Source organism: Phacochoerus africanus, chromosome 2 (assembly GCF_016906955.1).
Source record: "Phacochoerus africanus isolate WHEZ1 chromosome 2, ROS_Pafr_v1, whole genome shotgun sequence".
In the NCBI taxonomy this organism is placed as follows: Eukaryota; Metazoa; Chordata; class Mammalia; order Artiodactyla; family Suidae; genus Phacochoerus; species Phacochoerus africanus.
Window position 1 is genome coordinate 105,924,034 of NC_062545.1, and position 26,403 is coordinate 105,950,436.

Consider the following 26,403-nt stretch of genomic DNA (forward strand, 5'->3'; position numbering starts at 1 on the left):
TCTTGTACAACTATGAGCTCTTATTTTCACAAAGTAATTTGTTCAAGAACACTGTCTAGAATAGTGTAACAGTATTTGTGAATGTTAACTTAGAAGTAAAAGGCAGCAACTGCCACACACGATTTTAAATGGCCTCATTTCTTATTTAGGAATGATGAATGCCCATTATGATGATATCCACTTCCTGATGGAATTTTGTGTGTCTTTAATCCATCTTTTACATTGAGAATGAAGCTCACTAAATTGGAAGGCATGGTTGCTTCAATTACTGATGGGGCCAATTTTCCTCTCATTTCTGTCTGGACAAACATCACAAGTTTGGAATGTGTTGGATTCCTATAAACAAAGGAAGAGTTAAAAATGTAAAGAATTTTTATGTAAATTGGTACAACTACTATGGAAAACAGTATGGAAGTACCTCAGAAAACTAAATAAAGAACTACCATATGGCCCAGTAATCCCACTCTTAGGCATATTTCTAGACAAAACTTTCATTGAAAAAGACACATGCACCCACATGTTCATTACAGCATTATTCACAATAGCCAAGACATGGAAACAACCTAAATGTCCATCAACACATGAATGGATTAAGAAGATGTGGTACTGAAGTAAGTCAGAAAGAGAAAGACAAATACCGTATGATATCCCTTATATCTGGAATCTAATATATGGCACAAATGAACTTTTCCACAGAAAAGAAACTCATGGACTTGGAGAACAGACTTGTGGTTGCCAAGGGGGAGAGGGAGGGAGAGGGACTGGGATGGATTGGGAGACTGGGGTTAGTGGATGCCAGCTATTTCATTTGGAGTGGATAAGCAATGAGACCCTGCTGTATAGCACAGGGAACTATATCTAGTCACTTGTGATGGAACATGATGGAGGATAATGTGAGAAAAAGAATGTGTGTATATGTAAGATTGGATCAGTTTGCTCTATAGTAGAAACTGACAGAACACTGTAAATCAACTATAATGGAAAAAATAAAAATCATATAAAAATGTAAAGATTTTTAAGTTTATCTATTGACTTTACAAGTTTATAGGGAGGAGGATTCTTATTTTATTTACCACTGATTGCCCCCATAGTGCTTATGACAGAATAGGAATAATAGGGAATAAATTTTCAAAACTCTAACTTCCATGTACTTTTTAAAAAAACTGATCTGAGAAAACATCTCTGATGGAGATGCTGGCCTTTCCTTTCCTATCAGCCTGTTCATATCACCCTTCTACTGCTTTTCAGAATCAAGGGACACCTGTTACCCCTGCTTCAAATAATGCTGAATAGTACCACGGTGCTTTAATCTGGCATTTAAAAATCTTTCAGATGCCAAAGGAAAAATGCAGTCTATTAGAAGTGAGTTGAGAAGGTGATGGATGGATAACTGCATAATAAAATTGTACCAAGTCATGTCACTTTCAATAAAATTTAAGGATCTAATTGAGTTGTCAGCTGATAGGTAATTAAAAACAGTTTTTGATTATAGGTCAATATATAATTTATAGTACATAACTCTGAAGAATTTCAAGGGATTGAATGCCAGTGCTAGAGTTATACTCTCCATTTTAACCCATTTATCTATGTGAACAAAGTTTCTCATGCTTATGTTTATAAAAATGCAAGGTAGATACTTCTACCTTGCATTTATCCATCCATCCATCACCTTCTCAACTCACAATATTAAATGCTATCTCATTCTATTAGGTGGGATATCCAGATCACAGCTTTTGTCTCATTTTTTTTTTTTTGGCAATTAAATGAGTGTAACTGATACAAGTATGGACTCTGGAACTGCATACTTTGAAGCTAAGCTTTGCTATTACCTATGTGTAACTTTGAGAAAGTTACTTAATCTCTCTTGGATTCCATTTTCTTTTTGGCAAAATGGGGGCAAAAACATAACCTACTTCATGGGATTATTGTGAGGACCAAATAATTGACTTATTTGGTATAAATAAATTGTTTGTAATGGTGTCTGGCACAGAGTAAGTGCTAAGTTTTGCTGATAATGTAAGATGCGTTTCCAATAATAATATTTAACAACTATGTACCATATTTGGTAAGATATTTTTATTTTGATCAATTTTGTGTAATAATAACCTTTAACCAATACACACATACATATTTTAACATTAAATATTTAGGACCATAGGAAATAAAATTTAAAAATTAAGTACTTATTTATTTTTGCAGAGGTATGATAGGGTGATTAATAAAAGAACCCAAAGGATAATAAAATATATTCTTTTTTTGTTTGTTTTGTTTTTGTCTTTTTCCCTTTTCTAGGGCCTCTTACGTGGCATATGGAGGTTCCCAGGCTAGGGGTCTAATCGGAGCTGTAGGCACCAGCCTAAGCCAGAGCCACGGCAATATGGGATCCAACGCATGTCTGCGACATATACCACAGCTCATGGCAACACTGGATCCTTAACCCACTGAGCAAGGCCAGGGATCGAACATGCAACCTCATGGTTCCTAGTCGGATTCATTAACCACTGAGCCATGATGGGAACTCCAATAAAATATATTCTTTTAGGATAACATTATGCAAGGGGAAAAAAGTGAAAATATGGGAACAAATAGTAAAGGAATGACAAACTTTCTGATTATTAAAGGTTATATATGTTTTGAAATTGATAATGTAATGGCAGATTTCAAGTTGTTCTGGTATTTAGATTCCATTTGATGCACTTACAAGGATGGTATAACAACTGTACCCTCTTAATATAATGCTATGAAATTGCTGATATCAACTTAAAAATGTGCAAGGCAATATACGGTTTTACAAAATTCTCTTAGAGGGGTATGAAGATCACTGCTCCAACAAATCATGTGTCTATTTTCTTACACCCTTCTCTGTGTGGAGTTTAGACTATTTTAACATTGTCTCAGAATGGCTGGACTATTCACTAGCAGTTTGTGTATGGTCTCAAATCACTATTTGAGTTTACTAGGGCTTTACACAATTAATGAAGCCTTTTTCAAGATGTATTGGAGAGTACTTTTACTACAGATAATAGGTTTTATAAGTTAAAATGTTGGTTGTCCAACATGGGCTGTATGGAAAGAGAAGGTGCAAAAGAATGACTTTGTCAGTACCCTTCTCCAGCAGGATGCTAGGCAGAGTTCCCATCTTCGGTGGGACATCTACGAGCTTTTGTCTCATGTTTTTTGCAGTGGAAAGGGAATGTTGTCTAGGTGTAAGAAGGGGACTTTGCCTAGGAGGCACACTTTAGGGTATATAGCTGTCCAACTAGGGTCCCTGCCAGCAGCTAACCTTTCTCTTGTTTTGTTCTTTCCTGCTATGGAAATAGATTCAAAACTGATAGATAAGCAGAAAGGCCACATCATCATCATCTGCACCAATGATCATGTCCATTAATGTAAATATTTGTGAATTTCGTTTAGTTCTCTAATTCAGTAGAGCAAATATTAAGGAATACAGGTCTAAATATAATTTTATTTTGACTTCCTTCACCTAAATATTTTTCTCATACATCTGACCAATATCTAGTTTTACATATGTTTCTATGTGCCAATATTTTTTTATTTAATATAAACTCATTCAGCAAGAATTTAAACTTAAGGAATTTGTGGAATGATATCCACTGAATTAATATATACGTGTTTAGAGAATATTAGATGTTACCATTTATCCCTAGGCTGGCCACCTGCAGGCAGTGACTCATCTCCACTCAGTCTCCAGATCTTCCTTTGTCCGAATTTACCTACTGGATGGCTCATTCTGCAGGTTATCTGTTCTCAGTAGGTAGTCCATTGAAAAGAATTTGTTCAAGGTAAAGCATTCATTGCTGATAAATATGAGTTTATTATAATTCTAGAGAAATTTATCTTTAATTTGAAAAAATTCTTTACTAATTCACAGAAGTGACTCTTACAGAGAAATATAAAAGATCAGGATAAGGTTAATTGGGGGATATCTGTGTATATATGACCAGTGCCAGAAAAACTGTTACAAAAATAAATATATGGAAATAACACTTACTCTTGCAGAGGTGAACATATATAGCCACAACAATGGTTGTAACCACGGATGTAACTTGAAGATGGAGGATATCCTGGAAAATTCACACTAGTAGCTAAGTGGTTTAAAAAAATAAGTAAAATGAGATCTACTCCACAAAGACAAAAAATTCTGTTTCCAGTAGCGTATTTTTAAAAATGTTTAACTTATTTATCATCGGCATTGACATTAGTTTTATGCATATGTGTGTACATTCGCACATATGAATGTGTACACAGGTCAAAAATGAAGAAATACCAGTATGATCACTATTGTCCTCTCAAACTTTTTCATTCTAGTACTTCTAAAAATGTTGTTACCTTTCACATACAAGAAAAATTGTTATAAGTATAATTTAATTACTTTCTGGAATTTGAAGGAGAGATCACAAAGAAAAAGACTTTCATTAGGATAGTGGGTTTACGGACTTTTCGTTTATCATTTTTAAATTAAAATATTTGATATGGCTATTTGGTCTGTTAATAAAGATAGTTCACATGCTCTTTTCTGTCCATTCCCTGTAGCTAACTTCAATGTATAATTAAAATTCAGGTTTCATTTTAGGAATTACACAGCATAACTGCTTATTTTACATGAAGGTAGAAGGGATGTGATCTCATTAAGTTTACAATAATTATATACACTCTTCCTAAAATTATTTATTTATTTATTGGCCATGCCTGTGGCATGCAGAAGTTCCTGGGCCAGGGATTGAACTTGTACCACAATAGCAACCCGCGCCAACAGCAGTGACAACACCAGATCCTTAACGTGCTGAGCCACCAGAGAATTCCCTAAAATATTTAAATATTTATATAAATAACTGAATCCTTGGAGTTCCCGTCATAGCGTAGCAGAGGAGAATCTGGCCAGGAACCATGACGTTGCGGGTTTGATCCCTGGCCTTGCTCAGTGGGTTGAGGATCCGGCATTGTCGTGAGCTGTGGTGTGGGTTGCAGACGCGGCTCAGATCTGGCACTGCTGATTCCAGGCAGTGTAAACCTCCATATGCAGCGGGTGCGGCCCTAAAAGGACAAAAAGATGAAAAATTAAAAACTAAAAAAATAAATAACTGAATCCTGTTTATTCTATGCAGCTGAATCCTGCTCTTGTCAGAGTATTTTCCTATACGATTTTTAACATCAGCAATCACTTCTGTGGGAAACACAACATTAAGTAGTAGTTTAGGATTAGCTTAGGAGACAAATGTGGTTGAATGAATTTCCCATTTCCATGACCTGTTTCATCATCTTAACAGAGCAAATTATGTGGCAATAAGGTACTCTTAGAATTGATATTAACACATTTTTTTCTCTGTTTAAAATATATAGATTATACTCTTCTTTATTTAAAAAAAATGTTATATTCCATAAACAACTATAGATATTTTGTGAGGCATACAGGATGGTAGTTAGCACAGATTTTAGAAAATCAGAAAGACTTGAGCTGTTTATTAGCTAAATAACGATTTCTGTGAATTTGTTTCCTCACTGTTGAGATAATGCATGCAAAATATTTAGCTCAAAGCAAGGAACATAGTAAGCTAAACAATGAAACATTAAGAAGAAAACTATTAGCGTTCATCAAAAACTCATTCAAAGAAAATTACATAAAGCAAATTCAGTAGGGTATCACTGAATGACTGATTACAACTGTTTGTTGATTTTGTCTTCCATACCTCTCTTCTACCTTCTGATCACTAAAAAAAGATAAAAATGGAATGCTTTCAAAATATAGAAAATAGGAGTTCCCGTCGTGGCGCAGTGGTTAATGAATCCGACTAGGAACCATGAGGTTGCGGGTTCGGTCCCTGCCCTTGCTCAGTGGGTTAAGGATCCGGCATTGCCGTGAGCTATGGTGTAGGTTGCAGACGCGGCTCGGATCCCGCGTTGCTGTGGCTCTGGCATAGGTCAGTGGCTACAGCTCCGATTCAACCCCTAGCCTGGGAACCTCCATATGCCGCGGGAGCGGCCCAAGAAATAGCAACAACAACAACAACAACAACAATAACAACAAAAGACAAAAAAATATATATATATATAGAAAATAATAGTTCTATCATTCAAATGGACAATATTTTGTGTTATAGGCAGTGAAAAAATTTTTATGTACCCTCATTAAAGAATGAGATGACCAAATGACAACTGTGTAAAATTATGGGAGACAATTATGTGAAAGTGATGACCATCAGTCCCCATGGTATGGGCAACAGAGCTAACTGTGTGAGTGAGTGCTATCAGTAAAGCTGTGACTTAGTCTGGACTCTGAATCTTAGAGTCCTACAGATACATCAGAGTAACTTCAGCCTTGGGGGAAAATAATAATTATCAACACTTAACTGTCCCTACCCACAAGTATTTACAGTAGGGAAAACTATTCAGGTAGGAATAGTGAGATGAAATCAAATTATTGAGAAAAACAGGGCTCTAGGCCATTGCCTGACAAAGCCCCTTCACCATCAATTATCTTGAGTCCTCTAAGTCCAAAGATCTTCAGGGTGTGAATAATGCAAAATAGGAAGTGGCTACAGATTTGCATTTTATAGAGTGATACATTTGAGGGGGTGGGTAAGGATATATGAAAACATCCAGTTTTAAAAGAAATATAAGCATATTTATGTAGAGACCCGTCTAGTGAAATTTTCTTCAGGAGCTTTATCCTAAAGTTACTAGGTATACCCATTCAATATAATTCAAATATGAAAGTATAGGAGTTCCCATTGTGGCACAGTGGAAACGAATCCAACTAGGAAACATAAGGTTTCGGGTTCAATCCCTGGCATCTCTTAGTGGGTTAACGATCTGGCCTTGCCATGAGCTGTGGTGTAGGTCACAGATGTGGCTTGGATCCTGAGTTGCTGTTGCTGTGGCTGTGGCGTAGGCCGGCAGCTGTAGCTCTCACTGGACCTCTAGCCTGGGAATCTCCATATGCTGCAGATGTGGCCCTAAAAAGCAAAACAAACAAACAAATAAAAAAAAAACCCAAAAAACAAAAAACAAAACAAAATTAAAGTATATGTCCAGAGATCAGTTTTGTTTCTTAGTAGTTTGAAAATGTATGCTGTGAAGTTTTTGCCTGCAAGTATCTACCTGTACTCAGTGCTGTAGGGTATATGATGCAAAAAGGCCAGGAGGTGCCACAGTCATTGACCATGATGTTAATGGCCCTTCTGGAACTGGGTAAAACTTCAGGCTTATCTACATTACACATGTACTTACCAGTCTCACTAAGTAAATAAAAAAATTAAGAATTAATTGAAATTATTGTTTCTTCCAAACTGTTAGTTAAAAGAAAAAAAATTATTAATGACTCATTGTAATTCCAAAGTGTGGGCAAAATGTTTCAACTTACAAATGATAACATCCATATTCCCTTCGTAGTGCTTCAAATACACTAAGTCGATAAAGTCTCGGGGAGAAATCGAGCCCATGGCAAAACTTTGTGTAATGGTATGACATATGAACATGTCCTGAAACAAATCAAATCATAAAGATTGCAACAATTATTTAATATCTATTCTTTGTACTAGTCCCCAAAGAGTTTCACTGCATAAGGTTGGCCTCTGTGAAAAAGCAGGGCTGTGAGGTTTTAAGAATTTATCACCAAGTCTTCTTACGTATTCAGTGTTAAAGAAACATTAGACATAAATTAAAAGTACAAGGCAGCAAAAGCAAAAATAAACAAGTGGGGACTACATCAAAATAAAACACACAGAAACAGTCAACAAATGAAACACCTACAGAATGGGGGAAAGAGTTTGCAATCATATATCTAAAAGGGATTAATATAAATGCAAAAATTTCAGAAAGGAATCTTGGTATTATTTCATCTTTGAATTTTTAAATGGAGAAAGTAAAGCCTAGGTGCTCCTGCCGTGGTGTGGTGGGTTAAAAGTCTGGTGTTGCTGCAGCTGTGGAGTAGATCACAGCTATAGTTTCGATCAGTCCCTAGCCAGGGAACTTCCATATGCCATGAGTGTGCTGTAAAGTGAAAATAAAAAAATTAAGAAATTGAAACCTAACATTAAATTAAATGTAGAACTAGAGATATGTACAGAACTAGAATCCAGGATTCCAGATTCCCGGTACAATTATCGTATCTACTACTCCACAATAGGCTAGGTAAAATTTATTGATTTAGCAGCCTGTGGTGGAAGGCCTAAAATTAAAGACCAATATATGCGCTACTCTGACATCTGGCATATACAAATGGTCTAACAGCAAGTTCCTCTCCCTGCTCTGTTCTCATAGACAGAACCCTTTGCCCAAACAAGCCACCTTATCAGCAGCATCACAGTTCCTACTTATCCCTGGGTAGTGGGTTTCAGCTCCCTGCTAATCTGCGGAATTATTCCAACAACCAATCAGATCTTCCTGCAGGAATCAGGGGTCACCTCAACCTCTCGAAAATACAAAGCCTGCTTTGCATAATCCCTGGTTATTCACTCTGTTCCTGAGTGCAACTCCCATGCTGCATGCATGGCATGGTATGTTCTTGAGAATTTAGCTAAGCTACTCCATGATATTGCTACCTCAGCATCCATTTCATTTGGTCAAGCAGCCTGTGGGGGCCTGAAACTGACACTAACCCTCTCATGTAAGCACAAGGGCTAGATAACAGCCCACAGAATCACAAGCAAATGTAAGTTCCTAACAGGACTTCCTCAATGGCCCTTGTGACTAACAGTCTCCTCCTCTTCCCTGGCCTTCCCCTTGTGAGTCCCTTAGATAAGGCACTCTGTGGAGCTTACCAAAACCCTCCTTTTTTTGGTTCAAATCACTCAATCTGACCTTAGCCTAGGAACCCAAAGCACTCCACCCATAGACCCTAATAAAGGCACGTGCCTTAGGTCCTACCTCTTTCTCTGTCAGCACCCTGCCTTGACCTCCCAATGTGTGGCCCTTGAGCTGTGCTGTATATTTCCTCCAGGACCTGTAAGTAATAAACTTCTCTATTTCAATTTCTCTTGTGGTCTTTTGTTGAACCTGGCTCACCCTGTGCTCTACCAACAAATGCTAATTTAACAAAGCCTTAACATCCTCCTTTCCCAGGCTGCGATTAATGATGAATAAATTACCATTGATCTCATCTGTCTAGTGCTGGTGTTTGAACAACCCCATAACCTTACAGCAGGAATCCCTTCCTCACTTACATGGGTGAACGAGTCAATTAAAATGCACCCTTGGAAATGAATGCTACAAACATTCATAGGAAGGTAAAATAATTCTCATAGTGTAATATGATTCAGAGATACTGTGGGGTACCAGAAAAGGCATCAAATTTGGAATCCAGAGCTTAGGTATAAGTCCTGATTCTACTGTACATTGGCTATGGTGACACTGGGCAAATTGCAAAATTTCTCTGAATCTGTTTTCAAGTTTTTTGATGCCACGTCTAATATACTTTCCATTATTACAGCTGACTTGCAGCAACAGCAGAAATATCTGAAATGCTAACTGTATAATTAGTGTCATATAATCATGAATGAAATAGTCCAATGTTGAGATTTTCATTTGTGATGGACCATGTTCAAATCCCAAGAGAGTCATGGATATGTGTTTTTTGTGGATCAGAACTTTAGGGCCTCTCTACAAGATGAGACTGTTTTACCTTTCTGGGCTTTTCTACAATCTCTCCCCCAACCCAGATTTTAAAATTAGTTTAATAAAAGGAGGTCAAGTTAACCTAAAGAATTCTAAATAAATGATAAGGTGATGGCAGATACGTGGGACATTTGTTTGTTTTGATGAGTGAAATGCAGCTTGGAGACTTGAAGAACCAAAGACTCAGTGATCTGGAATTTTACAAACACAATTTTTTGTAGAAATCAAAAAAGTCGGAGTTCCCATCATGGTGCAGTGGAAACGAATCCAACTAGGAACCATGAGGTTGCAGGTTTGATCCCTGGGCTCGCTCAGTGGGTTAAGGATCCAGTGTTGCCGTGGGCTGTGGTATAGGTCACAGACGTGGCTCGGATCTGGCGTTGCTGTGGCTGTGGTGTAGGCTGGCAGCTACAGCTCCAATTAGACCCCTAGCCTGGGAACCTCCATGTGCCATGGGTGTGGCCCCCAAAAGACCAAAAAAAAAAAAAAAAAAAAGAAAGAAAGAAAGAAAAAAGTCTGCATCACTCTTAACATTCACATTTACTACCCCTTTCTAATAAAGTTATTATAGACAAAACACTTGATTTTTAAAAACAGCTTACTTAAATTATACATACCACAAAGTCTAGCAGTCGTAATAAATAACAAACTTATACTGTGCTGCACCAAAGCTCAGAACCCCTCACCCCACTCCTATCTTCTTCCTGCTTCTCCCTTTCTACTACACAGCAATCTTTCTCATTTCATTCATTTTTTTCTCCTCCTGAGCTTTCACTCTACCCTTACTTCATCCTGATCTACACTTCTCTCCCCTTCTAAGCCCTATTTGCCGCTTGGATTCTATCTTCCTTTCTCTCACTTCTCTTTTAACTTTCTACCCCATTACCCATATTTTTGTTTTTGTTTTTATTCTCCCTCTTCAGCTCTGAGATAATGTATTTGAAAGTGTTTCTAAAACCACAACCACCTTCATAATATCATTTCGCACTTACCCTTTAAAAAGTCACATGCTGTTTGTTCTGAAGTCCTTACAGAATGCACTGTCAATGTTCCTGCTATCTAGTGTATTACGACTAAGATAAATCTACTGACCTTCCATCAACAAGGCATACTTAATCTTTTTTTTCCTACCTAATGGAGGAGGTGAATCCATGAGTTCAGTGTCCTCATAACCGACTAGATTCAGAATGTAGTATTCATTTAAAACAGAATAAAGCTAATTGGAACTGAACTCTTAACTAATAAAGAAGGAAGTTTTAAGATCTTTATAAAGATCCCAACTTGATTTGAATATATACAATACGAAGTGTCCACATAACACAGGTTTAATAAACTCAAATTAATAAGATATAAAACTAAAAATACAGTAGAAGTCCAATACTAAACAAATTACCGAATCAATCTTTTGTACCATATTGCACACTTTCAATGATTTGTCCCATGTAACTCTGTTTTCAGGTTTGCAGAGGAAGTCAGATAGTTTAGATGTTGATTCTGGAATTATTCCTTCAACACGATATCTATAGTAAACAAAATAAAGAAAATTCAAAATTTAATAAGTTTAAGTTGAAAATATAATGCTATCATGGTATAAAACAGACTAATCTAGCAAATCATGTAAAGAAAACTTGAGGGTAATAACAATTTAAAACACTAATATTCCATTGGAAGTAGCCAGGTTTATTTAAACATGCATTGCAATAATTAATATAAATTATTTCAAAATTAATTTTTTTACAATTTTTTTCTACAAATGTTCTTATAGCTGTCTTTTTAAAAGGTCTACTTTCATTTATAAGTTTTCTAAGCTCTTTCTCATAAATGTTTACCTGCTATATTCATCATAATCCAACAGCAAGTAAAGAGAAATTTCTGTGGTTATGCAGTATCTTACGGCCTTAATTCAAGGGTGTAATATGGCCTAAAGCAGAGATGAGCAAACTTTTCAGTAGAGGACCAGGCTTAAAAATAATTTAAGCTTTGCAGGCCTCAAGGTCTATGTTGTAACTATTCAACTTTGCTAGTATAGCAGTGAAGCAGCCACAGACAATACGTTATAAATGAGTATGTCTATTACAATTAAACTTTATTTATAGACATTGACTTTTTAATTTCATTTATTTTTTGGAGAAGTAATTAATCTTTATGTTAATCCATCAATAAAATTGGGTTTGGCTATCCATCAATGAAATTTGAACAATGTGAGAAAACTGTCCTAATTTCATTGGAAAATTGTCCACTATTTAATTTAGCAATAATCATTAAATGAAAATGAAATCTGAACAATACTGGCTGTACTCTTTATGTTAATCATTCTTTCCAAACTAAGGAGAGAAGTTTAAGTAAAATCAAAATTTTAAACCTCTAAAAAGTTAAAATTTCTAGATGAAGTGTGATGGAAAGTAAATGCTACTCTTATTACAGAAAACAGTTGTAATATTTATGAAGAGTTCTTCCTTTGAACCTTTGTTTTTATGATTTGGTAAACAAGAAATTCATTAGACTATTTCGTTGTGTGTTAACCTCAGTTGGTCCCTAATTTTATCTGTGCAATATCCTCAAATCTCCTTTAGATCAACAAAGTTTTATTTTGTTTGTTTGTTTGTTTGTTTTTTTCCTTTTTTGGCCGCACCCATGGCTTATGGACGTTCCCTGGGCCAGAGATGGAATCCAAGCTGGAGCTGCGATCTACACCAGAGGTGCAGCAAAGCTGGATCCTTTACCCACTACATCAGGCTGGAGATCAAACCGGCACCTCCACAGAGACAAGTCAGATCATTAACCCACTGTGCCACAGCAGGAACTCCCAGATGTACAAAGTTTTTAAGAGTTTATTATTAAGTTCTACATAAGATAGTGAGAAAGCAACCTGAATAAGTATCAGGTCCTTTGAAAAATAAACAGACATAAAACAGTTAAAATCTAAGTACAAAACAATTACTAAGGGGTTTGTATACACCTCCATGGATTGTTTTCAGTTAATCTGTTCTCTCTCTAGATATATTGTAAATTTTAGGGATAAAGAGTTTTTAACCTTTTTGTATTTCTAACTAATATCAAATTAGGTATCTTTCATTAAGCACTCACTCATTACATATCATCACATAGTCATTATCAGTAAATATGACTACCCTCAGTCTTTTAATAGCACTCTTTTATTGACTGAGTGATCATTTACTATATATTATAGAGTTGGCCCTTGAACAACACAGAGGCCAGGGGCACTGACCCTTGTGCAGTCAAAAATCCACATATTAACTTTAGAGTTGAACCTACGTATCTGTGGTTCCTCCATATTCATGGTTCCACATCCACAGATTCAATCAACTAAGAGCCTGCAGTACTATAGCATGTATTTATTGAAAAAAAAAAAATCCACATATAAGTGGACCCATGCAGTTCAAACCTGTGTTGTTCAAGGGTAAACTATATATATACTTCAAGCTAGCAGAGAGCCAGACATAAAATCAAAAAATTATTATATGGTTTGATAAATGTTGAAGAGATAAAGAAAACACAAGATTATCAAGGTAAGAAGGAGAACATTGACCTGAAGCTCTTTTTGGAAGATCTGCTCAAACAACTTTTATAGTTATTCATGATAATATTAGGGATGGATAATACTGAAATGAAGGACATTTAGGTATTAGCTGTTTTTGCCTTTTTTTTTCATTTTAAAAGTTTTATTGAAGCATGGTTGATTTGAAATGTTGTGATAATTTCTGCTGTACAACAAAGTGATTATTATACATATACACATATCCATTCTTTTTCAGAGTCTTTTCCCATATAGGTTATCATAGAATATTGGGTAGAGTTCTCTGTGCTATATAGCAAGTACCCATTGGCCATCCATTTTATATACAATATTTTGGCAAGGAAGTTTTGACTTTTTGGGGGGATGGGGTCTTTTTAGAGCCTCACCTGCGGCATATGGAGGTTCCCAGGCTAGGGGTCAAATCAGAGATGTAGCTGCCAGCCTATGCCACAGCCACAGCAACTTGGGATCTGAGCCACATCTGTGACCTACACTACAGCTCACAGCAATGCTGGATCCTTAACCCACTAAGCGAGGCCAGGAACCGAACTTGGATCCTAATGGATGATAGTCGGATTTGTTTCTGCTGAGCCACAACTCCAGTTTTTAACTCTATGTAATAGTACATACATCAACATAATTTTCAAAAGCATTTTGCTTTTTTATTTTAATTCAATACTTTGTTTTAAAAATTTATAGATATGGATAGCTATACTTCTTGTATAATATTTTAAATGCCCAATATAGAATTTCTTTATGTATTATTGAAATATTTTATTAATTATGTACATTACAAATATTATATCTCTCACTATAGCCTAACTTTTTACTTATTTCTTGTGGTACAGAAGTGGTTAACTTCAGTGTAGTCAAATTTACCAATATTTTCCATTATGGTTTGTGTTTTTTATGTCTTCCCCAAGATAGCCTTTCCTACTTCAAGATCATTAAGCCATTTTCATATATTTTATTCTAAAGTTGTGTAGTGTATATTCACATTTGGGACTTTACCTGGAATAGACATTTGTGTATAGTGTGAAGTCAAGATCTAACTTTACTGTTTTTACATATGAATCACTTACGTTAGCACAACTGATTAAACAGTTCATCCTTTCCTATTTTTCAATGTCTTATCTGTTACATAGCAAGTTTCCAGGTGTGGGCCTGATCATACCTGATACATTATTGCAAAGCCTCCATGGCATTTGAAAGAAGTTCCCAAGAAAAGACAGGAACTTATTAAAAACTCTCTTGGAGGAGTTCCCATTGTGGCTCAGCAGTAATGAACCTCACTAGTATCCATGAGGACACAGGTTCGATCTCTGGCCTCGCTTAGTGTGTTAAAGGATTTGGCATTGCCCTGAGCTGTGATGTAGGTCTCAGATGTGGCTCAGATGCCGTGTTGCTGTGGCTGTGGCGTAGGCCAGGGGCTGCAGTTGATTCAACCTCTAGCCCGGGAATTTCCATATGCTGCTGATGTGGCCCTAAAAAGGAAAAAAAAAAAAAAAACAAAACCCAAACCTCTCTTGATTGAAGTTGGCTTGTAAAAATTTTAATAATACTTTACACATGTACCTGCATATTTATTTACAATGCAATACTTAATAAATATTTGATTTTGCTTATGTTTCATAGTTGCTAGTACTAAAACACATAGGCAAGAACATGAAAATGTTAAGAGAGAGGATCTAGAGTCGGTCCTTCTGTTTTCAAATTCCAGCTCTAAAAATAAAAAAAAAAATTCCAGCTCTAGTTCTTACCAGTTATAAGAACTCAGGCAGGTTACTTAATCTAAGTCTTGGGTTTTCTCATATGTAAATTAGAGACAGTAATATTTACCTTATAGGGCTGTCATGAGGACCAAATAAATTAATATATTTACAGGATAGTACATGGTATGTACTAACTGTTCACTACATGCTAGCCGTTATTATTTCACATATACTGATTCTTTTATGGTAGTCACCCTATATTGCCTTGTATTACAGGTATTTATGTACTTTTCTCTCTTACAAAGACTAAAAACTTCTTGAGGAAGAAATCTGCTAGATAAAACAATGAAAAATTAGCTTTAAGAGTTTTTTTTCTTGAGAATATCACCAAGATAATAAACTTTATAAGTAATTGCACTGTTTTGATCACCACAATATTACTAGCACCTAGCAGAGTAGTCAGCACATAGAAAGTACTTAATGAATAGCTGAATATAATGAATGAGCATCATTTTAAATAAATCTAGATACCTCACTGAAAAGCCATGGCTGGAAATCATACCTTTGTAAGTTAAGTGTCTTGTGGAATGTCCTGTTTTGACATCATAGTCTTCCCTACACCATTCGTTCATACATTCATGTGTGGATTCATTCATTCTAGGTAAAAAGTCTTAAAATGCCATGACTTTCTTTATGATTGTCTAATTACTAAATACTGTCTTTCACATTTAAGCCTGTAATTCATCTGGCATTAAGACTGGTATAGCTATGAGGTAGAGATCTAATTTCAAATGTTTACACTTTCCTGTTTATCATTCATTAGATAAATACCTAATTGAGCACTTACTATGTGTCAGGAATTAAGGCTACAGGGGTACTGTAAGACAAAGTATTTCCTGTCCTCTCAAGCTGCTTTGTGATAATAATAATTAGAGCTTCCATGTGACAAATGTAGTGGTAGGAGCTTTGTAAAAAATATCTCACCTAAAGCTCACAAGTCTCATGTAATTATTAATTTCATTTTTCAGATGAGAATACAGTTTTGGAGACATTAAGAAATGTGTTCAAGGAGTTCCCATTGTGGCTCAGCCATAATGAACCCACGACTAGCATCCACGAGGATGCACGTTTGATCCCTGGCCTTGCTCAGTGGGTTAAGGACCTGGCATTGCTGTGGCTGTGGTGAAGGCTGGCTGCTGTAACTCTGATTCAGCTCCCAGCCTGCGAATTTACACATGCCTTAGGTGTGGCCCTAAAAAGCAAAAATAAATAAATAAAATAAAAAATAAAGGAAAAGTGTTTGAGTTCATAATAGTGCAATAGTGCATGATTAAAAGTATGACTGCTTCTCAATCCCATAGTCTTTTCACTATAATACACTGGGGTGGGTTATATATACATTTCTGAGACTTGAATATAGAAATTATTATGGGAGAAAAGCTGGCCCCCTAATATACATATACACTTATCAGCATTTGAGGATTTGTGATTTTTCATATTTCATGTTTAGGACAGGAGTTGGCAAACTAGGTCTGTAGTTCAAATCTAGCCTACTTTCTTCTTTTGCAAATAGTTTCATTGAGACACATCCATACTTACGCATTCATGTATTGTCCATGTCTATTTATGTGATTTTTTTTGTGCTGTGTACTGTGTTTTTATACTATAATGGCAGAGCTAAGTAATTACAGAGACCACAGGATCTGCAAAGCCTAAAATATTTACTCTGTTTCTCCACTGAAAAAGTTTGCCAACTCCTAGTTTAGGCCAACTACTCAGTGGCTAATTGATTAGTTTCTAGTCATTTGTAAAGCTGAGAAAAATTTGGGTTATTGGTATTACACGACTGCAAGGCAAATATTTATTTGCTTCCTGTAAAATTATAAAGTATAATTTGTCCTGGGTAGAGGGTAGGTTACTAGTTTAAAAGTACCTTATCTTAATTCACTAATATAGAGATGTATTGGAGTTACTGGCTTTTAAAAAAAATGTGAAGAGTATGCCTCTTTGAAAACATAAAACATCATTATATGTCTTGAATATTTGGGTCTATCATTCAATGAGCAATTCAGTATCTACTGAGTTCATGGCTCTTCAGAGATACCAATTTTGTCACGTTTGAATAAAGAATGATATTTCTATATTTTTGATCATTAAAATGAGGGGTTCTTTGGATATTTTACAAGATCTAAAATAAACTTTCATACTCATTATGAGTGAAGTCACCTCAGGTCATATTTAAAATATTTTAACTATTCTCTCTTGTCTGTGACAGTTTCTGACAAGCTTTAGCTGGTATGTGGAATAACTAATACATGAAATTATGTTTCTTACTGACCATCATTCCATGAAGCAAACAAAAACCTTTTAGTAAACATGCAATAAATATGCTAATTTTAATTAAATAATTTTATAGTCTTTTTTGTTTTTTTGTAAGTATTGCCAGAATAGTTGCTAGGAGGATAAGGGAGGAGAAAAATAGTGTAAACCATCTATTTTTGCATACGAGAAATTATCAACTTGGAGAAGCACCTGTAAGATGATCTTGGTGATCTTATTTTGAGCATTTCCTATGCAATATTAGAGTTGGGAGTGGTACTTCCAGAGTGGCTATGTGAGGAGCTAAGGAAACCATTTTCTACAGTCATTTAAGTGGTGAACATTATTTTAAAAAACTACTTAAGTGCCCTAGAAATTGATCTAATGGCATGTAGGAAGTGGAGAAACAACTTATTCAAGAAAATCTACTAATCTAGGTAGGAAAAGTCAGAGTTGGTAACAGTTGAGCCATAACCTCCTTCCAGTTCCCAGCCCCAACTCTATAGAAACTCTGTTACAGCTGGGTGCAGAGAAGAAGACAGGGGCTCCCTCTCCCTCCCAGATGCCAGGCTATGGTTTCATCCTAGGACAGCAGGACACAGATATGCCTCATTCCCCAAACCCTCAGCTCATGTTGTAGAAGCTCCAACATGCATTGCTGAGAAGGCTAGGCTTCCCTACACCCAGATCTCACTGGGAGAGTAAGGGCTCTGCCCATGGCACAGTAGGCTGTGAATGCTAGGGCCTAAATTACCCCCCCCACCCCTAGAATAATGATAACAATCTGAAAACGTCATGGAACCCCCCATGCTACCCCCACATCCTGCACTTGCTCATGGAGCAGAAGTGTCATGTGGCTTCAGTGTATTAGTGCATAGGTTCTGCTTAGGGGCAAAGACAAAATAAGGATTGGCAGAATCTTAGCTATGCCTAAGGAGACCGATTTCATTAGGAACACAAGGTGGAGAAACATTTTTAAAAAATGGAGAGGAGTTCCTGTCATGGCTCAGTGGTTAACGAACCTGACTAGTATCCATAAGGATGTGGGTTTGATCCCTGGCCTTGCTCAGTGGGATCTGGCATTGCCCTGTGCTGTGGTGTAGGCCACAGACGCAGCTTGGATCTGGTGTTGCTGGGACTATGGCATAGGCTAGCAGCTACAGCTCCAATTTGACTGATAGCCTGGGAACTGCCATATGCCGTGGATGTGGCCCTAAAATACAAAAGACAAAACATAAAATAAAATAAAAACAATGGAGATTTTGTTGGTGAACAATTAGAAGAGGCTATGTGATCATTTACATGGAAAAGAATCTGAAAAAGAATGGATGTGTATACATGTATAACTCAATCACTGTTGTATGGCAGAAATGATCACACCGTTATAAATCAACTATACCTCAGCAAAATCTAAAAAATCAATTAGAAAAGGCCAATAGCTACATGAAACTAATAGCAACAAAGAAGACGAGCTAGAAGTTCAACACAGAGAACCAGAAAGATACAGATTAAAGAATCAAATAAGTTTACACCCATCCCTGGGGATCTGGAAGGCTGTGTACATGCAGCAGGCAGCCCTCACTCAGAGTGGATATTAGGCTGCCTCCACTCAGAACAATGACAGTGGATATATGAGGTTGCTCATACCCAGGAGAAATCAGAGTGGGTGTACTAGGCCACCCCTACTAAGCAATATTCAGAGTGATATATCAGGCAGTCCCTAACTTGGAAGGAATCACAGTGAATGTACCAGCGTGCCTCCACTCAAAGCAATCAGAGTGGCTGTCCTAGGCTGCCCTTCCCCAGAAAAATCACAGTGGATAGACTAGGTTGTTCCTACTCAGGAGCAATCAGTCCAATATGTGGCCTGACTTGTAAGCAGCCCCCAAGCCACATGCAAAATTAATTAGCAAAGGACTGAATTCTTACTGGCTCAAAAGCCCTAAGCATAATCTATCTCTGAGTCATCACTGACTGAGCAAAGAAGCTATTCTGACCACTTTAAAATAAAATCATACTTGTCACTGGTGGTTTGAAAGAATGTGAGTACGCCCAAGGCTGTGGCCTCTGAGGAATGACTGGTGACACGACTTCCACGCTACCAGCACCCCGGCGACATGCAGTTTCCCTGAACTGTGAAAGCAATTTCCAAGCCACACACACAACTGACAATAAAGGGTCAAAATCTTACTGGCTGAGGGGATTAAACTCATTGAGACCAATAATGGCTTATGTTGACCCAGGCATGACCAAGAGATTGCCAGGATGAAAAACAAGGACAAAAATCAGAACAGGTATACCTGAGGCTGCAGACTGTGGGGAAATAGACTTCATCGGATTAGTTCAGACGAATCACTAAACAAATAAGCAAACACCCAAAGAACAACAGGCCCTAGGTGAGTGGGTGGAATTTCTATCCAGAGTGGCTACAATACATTAACCAAAATGTTCAGTTTTCAAGAAAACTGTGAGGCGCGCATGCAAAGAAACATGGAGGGTGTGACCTATACATAGGAAAAACAGCAGGCAATAGCAATTACTTGTGGGATGTATGAGGAGTAAATTTAAAAATGAAAGAAAATTATTGGCCTTCTGCCTGACACAGAGTAGATTAAGAAACGTTAGCTGCTGATAACATTTAGGGGAACGTGTCAGCTGAACTGTGCGCTGGTAGGTCTGCATTTCATCACTTGAAGGTAGAAAGGAAAAAAATTCCAACCAGAGAACTGGCTCTCTACTCATGCATATAGGCAAGCACTCAAAGCTAACTATAAAAGGATCTTTTTGGGTAGTAAATTAATAAGAAAAGGTGAAAGTGTTGTGAAAATATCTTAAGTTTATTTTTTTTTTGTATTGCAGTTATACGAGAAACAAACATATTTAAATACTTTATATTTGGCAGCCAATATAATATCACTAAAGTCCATAAATTCAGTCAATAAATATTTATTGAGTGTTTATGTGAGAGAGACCGTTCTGGTGTTAGGGATTCTATGATGAACAAGTTTATTTCTAGTCTGGTTCCTGTTCATGTGGCTATTCTCATCAAGTTTATATTCTAACAAGAAGACGTGTAGTAAATAAGACAACAAATGAAGAAGATAAATTTCATATAGTGAAAGGTGCTATGAAGAAGGTAACAGCAGAGTAGGAGAGTAAACAGTGGCTTGGTGTATTTGAGAACTTTGGCCAATTGGCCAGGAAGGCTACGCTGAAGAGAAGCAATGAAGCTGAGACACTAAAAACAAAAATGACATCAGCCTTGGAAAGATTTCAGCTAGGCAAGAGAAGAGAAACCATGAAGGTCCTGAGATGGGTTTGAATTCAGAGCATTCAAGCAATAGTAGTCTTTTGTGGCTGCAGCATCAGGAGAGCAAGGCTGAAGTAGGTAGGCAAGGGCCAGATAGGGCCTTGCAGAGCATAATAAAGCATTTAGAGGATTTTAGGCAGGGATGTGACACAATCTGAATTATATTTCAAAAATCTACTTTAGCCATTGTATGAAGAATGGGATGTAGCTGAGTAAAAGTAGATGCAAGGAATCTATGACGAGATTACTGAAACACTCCATGAGATGAGAGAGAATGGTAGTAGAGAGACAATGAATAATAAATCTCTTCTCTCTGTATGTATTAAGTCAATTAGAGATTCTGCTAAAATCCAAATCTGAGATCAGTGACCCATTATCCTGGCCAATGTTTTGCAAGTGTGTTTTTTGTTGAAAACAGTTGGAAAAGCTTGAATAAAGTTGACAGGTTCCTTTACTTTAGGACTTGTCTTAACCTTAGAGTGAACCTCCAAGAAGATAATATAGTCTAGAGTGTTTTCAAAAACTACACAATGCATTGTTCCCACACAGGGCCTTTTGGGGGACTGCGCTACTCTCAGACACTAGCTTGGCAAACTGTATCACACCATGCTATATATCCTCAAAGTGGACAATATTGAAACTCAGTTGGAAATTTATATGCATATGCATATGTTTCTTTCTTTGGTTATGTATAACCCTTTAAATAAAACTGAAGCTTGGAGTACTATAAAAATTTAAGCCTTCCTCAGCTTTGTCCCTAGATTTGACCACAATCTTTCTTCTCACTTCAGGCTGGGGGAGGTAAATGTTTCTGTTGAGGAAGACCAACATGTCCAGATTGATTTCCTTAGGAAAAACCTAAAAACCTGCCCTTACTGATTTAGAATAATATAGATATTTTGAAAAATATTAGCTTCCCCAGTCATGTGCTCCTTGGTACATAAACATGGTACATGTAGAAGAATCAGTGCACTGTGCTTGAGAAAAGAAGCTTGCGAAATTGAGATTTGCGTACTGTCTATCAGTCTTAATTTTGAAGCTGTGATTGCTATTTATTGGGGTATAGCTCAGCCACAGAATTAAAGTTTTCCAAAATCAGGGTGTGTTAGGCAGCCTCTAAAATGGCCCCCAGTGATTTCAACTTCTTGGTATTCACACACTTGTGTAATCCCCTTCCCCTGCGTACAGGGTTAGATCTAGTGATTCACTTCTAATAAACTGAATATTGCAAAAGTAATGGGAGGTCACTTCCAAGATTAGGTTGCAGGAAGACTCTGGCTTCTGCCTTGCTTGTTCTTTCTTTTGTTCTCTCCAAGACCCCTTTCTCTGAGGTAAGCTAACTGGCATGTTGTGAACAGCGCTATGGAGAGGCCCTTATGTCAATAAGTGAGAAAGGTTTCCAGCCTCGAACTGGCAAGTAGCTGAGGCCCCCAGTCTAACAAGCCCACGAGGAACTGACTGCCAATGACGCTGTAAGGGAGTTTGGAAGCAGAGCTGCCTTCAGATGAGACCTAAGCCCCAGCCCATGCCTTGACTGCAGCCTTGTGAGCATCCTTGAGGCAGAGGGACAAAGCTAAGCTACATCTGGATTTCCAATGACATTAACCATGAGATGTTTATTAAGTTACTAAAATTTGGGGTAAGATATTATTTTGCAGCAGTAAATAACTAGTATACAGTGTATACAAATTTCACTTAAAGTGCAAGAAGTTCCTTTTTTTTTTTTTGGTCTGTTTACTATGACATGTAAGAGTATAATATTGCTGATAAAAAATTTCAATAAAGCTTTACAATAGCCTTATTGAAGCTATTTTTTTTAATGGCTCCAGGTATTGTGTAGAGCATCTTGCACAGAAGTACCAAGCAAGTATTTGTAGAATGAATAAATATCTTCCAAAATTTCTTTGATACAGAGGTTTCTGTCCACACTGGTCTGATCTGTGAGGCACTACAAAACTACAATATCTAAAAGTTTATTCCCCTAGTGTGCCTTGGCTTGACCTTATCTGCTCCCTGCTCAATCTATTTTTGAAAGAGCCCCTGTTAGAGAATCATTAATTATTTAGATAATAAAGGTAGGGATTACCTTCCCAATAATTATTAAAATGAATAGGAGAACAGCTTTGTCCTACAGTTAAAAAAAAAAACTGAATTGAAACATAAGATAGATAATTTTAGTGAGAAGAAAAAAAGAGCAACAAGCACAAAACAAAGTAGTTCAAAGAAGGAGTGGACTCTTCTGCACCTCCCAAAAAAGAAACTGGATAAAATTTGGTTTTCTCAATAATACATGACGATATGATGGCATTAATGTGATATCACAAGCAATAAATCAACAACTATTAAAAATAAGGTTAGAAATGTCAGCACACTTTCCTTTAGTGTACTTGTATTTGAAACAAGAGGATTCGCAAAAATATCCTTAAAAGCAGCTAACAAAAAAAATTAATATATTAGCAAGAGAAATATATTGGGGAAATAAACTTTAAGTGGTTCATTCAATGGAAGGGTGAAGTGTTTAAAAGACCACAAAATACTGTTAGCAAAAAAATATAAATCTATTTTTATATTCTTGAGGCAGAAATTTCCTGTCTTAGTGAATTATTCACTAGAAGTGATTTTTTTTTCCCCTGATTGTCTTCAGGTTTGAAAATTAGGTGGTACGTGTTGCTCTATTTTATTAATATCATACTTCAACCAAGTGACTTTATAATTAATTTCTATTTCCTGATCTCTGTCAAATAATATTTTCTAGCTAATGAAGTAGTACTGAATTCTAGATACATCAATGCCATTGAATTTAAAACAATGACTGTAAATAGGAACGTGTACTCACAGATTTCCAAGGAATTTTTTAGAAGCCTTGCTGGCAACGGTTATCTTTTTCTCAAAGGGGAATAAAAATCCATAAATAAATTAGCTGTCAGATACAGGAAAGAAATGAAAAAATAAAATAAAATAAAACAAAAGAAAAAACTTGCTTTTTTTGGTTTGTAAAAGAAAATATTTTAAAAAATGTCTTTGCAATGAATTGTTTCTTGTTAAAAAAAAACAAACTTTTGGAACATATTTAACTTGTTTTCTTACTGAAGTCTTATTCAGTTTCCAGCCTGATGTATCTTGATAGTAACCTAAAATTTCTTGCACAGTTTGTTGGGCAAGGGCCTTATACTCCATCTACCTGCAAAGTTTTAAAAACAAATGACTGGTAAGAATTTAATCATACAAGATGTTAAAAAATGCTATAGTATAGTTTAATACTATTTCTATCATGTAATGAATAATAATTACTTTTAGAATGCATGCTTCAATCTCTTTTTATTCACAGTCTTTCAAATGAGGGCAAAGACCAGGCTTTGGAGACAGAGACCAAGGTTATATCCCATCTCTGACACTGACTAATTGTGAATTGTGTTATTTAACATTTCTGTTTCCCCACTTTCTCAAGTTGTAAAAAAGGGGTAATGCCTAACCTCGTAGTACTGGATGTAAGGATTAAATGAAATAATACACTTAAGTATCTTATTTCTTTGCCTGCAACATAATAGTTATCCAATAAATCATAATTATTCTTAACAGTTAAATCATGCTTCCTTTCTCTTGTAAAGCATCATAATCTGTTGATCATATGTTACTGGGAATTCATTCTTTTAAAATGAGTTGCAGTGGTACTAAATGATCTGATCCCTGGCTCCCTCTCCAAAGACAAATCCTACCTGTCTCTTTCTCTCCCACATAGTTCCAATCATATTGGCTGTTCCTCAAATACAACCAAGCAATTTCCTACCTCAGGGTCTTTGTACTCGCTGTTCCCTTTGCTTGTAATGTTCTTCCCCAATATGTTGGGGACTGACTCCTCTTCATTGGCGTCTTGCTTAAATGTTACCTCTTCAGAAAGGATCAGGTTCACATCAATTCAATTCAAATACATTTACTGATCCTTGCCAGGGGTTAGGTATTGTGGTAGGTGTGCAAAAAACAGTTGAGTAAGATACTATTTCTGCTTTGAATGAGCTCAGAAAGCTGGAGTCTCATTGGTCCTTTAGCACATCACCCAGTTTTGAGTTAGCGGAAGTAGGCTGGTATGGTGGAAGGAATGTGACAACACAGGGCTGGATTCAAACCTTGGCTTTGTCACTCACCACCAGCTTTATCATTTTTGGTAAACTGCTTAACATATGAACTTCAATTTTCACTTCTATAGATAGGGAATAGTAATACCTATCTCATGGGGTCATTATAGGGATTAATCTACCTTTTAAAAAACTCTCCAAAGGGCTGCCTCAATAAACCTTCTTAAAATTTATTTAAGGATTCGTGTCTTCCTTAGCTCTTACCTAAAGGTCTTTAGGTTGGATCATAAATCTATTTTCTCATTTAATTTTCCAACAAGGCATGACACCCAGTTGACATCTATTGAAAAGCATTATAATTCCTCCTTCCTAGTAGATTCTTTGTTTCTTTACCTTTTCTAGTAGATCTAGTCCAGAATTTTAATAATTATTGGGACTCCTCTCCAAATCCCTGTAGAGATCTCCATATCTCAAAACCTGTGAAGGAACAAAGTGGAAGCAGAATTATTTTGATCTGTGGATTAGGTCAATATTGTTGGTAATTTCCTTAATATTTTCTCAGTGTCCTTATTAGGACATAAATATTTGCTGTGTTTCCTTCACATAAGAAAAGGGTAGCTTTAAGAAACGACAGGCTAAAAATACACTTAGGTAGAATGTAGATTAATAAATCTAAGTGTTTAAGCTCATGCCATTACCAGTCCTTGGCTGGTTCCTGACCTGGCCTTGTCCCAGCAAATATAACACAGTTCTTTACTGCCTATGAGCTACAGACTTGACACTGACCAAGAAATTGCAAATTTTTGAACATACCACTAGAATGTAAACATCCTGCAGGGACTCTGATTTTCAAACCAGTAACTCTACTTACTGCTACAAAAAATATGTGTTTAATTGAACCATTCCACTATCACTTTATAACTTCTGAACTTCATTTGCTAAGAAAAAAAGGTAAGGTTAAGCTTGGTAGGCTAGAGAAGGCGAAGAGAAGAAAAGAGCCAACAGCAAGACTACAATTGTGTTTACCTGGTGATGCAACATCGGACGGGTTGGAACATATTCAGATGGAGTAAGGGTGAAGGATATCTTCACCCATAAGGTCAATGGAAAATAAACACAAACCAACATTGTGATGGCATCTTTTTCTGGTAACACCACTCGGTTGAAACTGGATTCTTCGCACCTCATATTCCGCCTTGTAGACAGGTTCACACATGTTGTTAAGTGGGTCTTTTACATCTGTTTGTATAATCACCCTCTTTCTAGGCTGCCTGATTGGTCCCCAATCCCTGAGGGGTCACTGCCATTCTTCCCTGGGAATCAAGGTTCCCAAGGAGTCTAAGTCCCATCTCAGGCAGAACTCTCTCCTCCAGCCCCGCGTCTGCTTTGAAAGTTAGGGGCCGGCTGGAGCGTCGGGCTCAGGGATGGGCTAGGGAAGGGGCTGAGGACTGAGGGAAAAAAAGGGCCGGGGTAAGTGACCGCGAGACGAGTCGGTGTCTTCTTTGGCGGGGGGGAGGGGGTGTGCTCTGAAAGCCGGGAAGCCGAGCGTACAGGAAGGATTTCGGCGGTGGGGCTGGCTCTTAGCGACCTAAACGGCAGCAGCCAGGGTCCCAGGTCTCGACCGCCACCCCATCTCATCCTCTCAAGAAATCCCGGGAAACCGGTCGAAAGAAGCTCAGCTTGTCATCTGCGCAGACAGTCCTAACCCATGAGGCCAAGGGCGTGCGCTGTAGAGACGCAGCTGTAGTTCAGGCCCTCTCCACCCCCGGAAGACAAGAAGGGAGAAACTACGCTTCCCAGCTGCGAGAGCGAGCTAAC

The 26,403-nt window shown here is 37.0% G+C and overlaps 1 protein-coding gene across 2 annotated transcripts; it reads right to left on the reverse strand.

Annotated features, from left to right (window-relative positions):
• Positions 1-26,379, reverse strand: STARD6 (StAR related lipid transfer domain containing 6). Of its 2 annotated transcripts, XM_047765273.1 has the most exons (8): positions 25,612-26,379; positions 24,979-25,062; positions 23,600-23,693; positions 23,349-23,398; positions 11,027-11,153; positions 7,382-7,499; positions 4,013-4,106; positions 1-336 (listed from the first exon to the last, which is right to left on the reverse strand). In XM_047765273.1, the coding sequence occupies exons 3-8, from the start codon at positions 23,687-23,689 to the stop codon at positions 135-137; spliced, it is 681 nt and encodes a 226-aa protein (XP_047621229.1). In that variant the 5' UTR covers positions 23,690-23,693; positions 24,979-25,062; positions 25,612-26,379; the 3' UTR covers positions 1-134. The 2 variants fall into 2 exon arrangements, with proteins under 2 accessions (XP_047621229.1, XP_047621239.1); XM_047765283.1 differs by lacking the exons at positions 24,979-25,062; positions 25,612-26,379 and adding an exon at positions 24,300-24,896.
• Between the last annotated feature and the right edge of the window lie 24 nt (positions 26,380-26,403).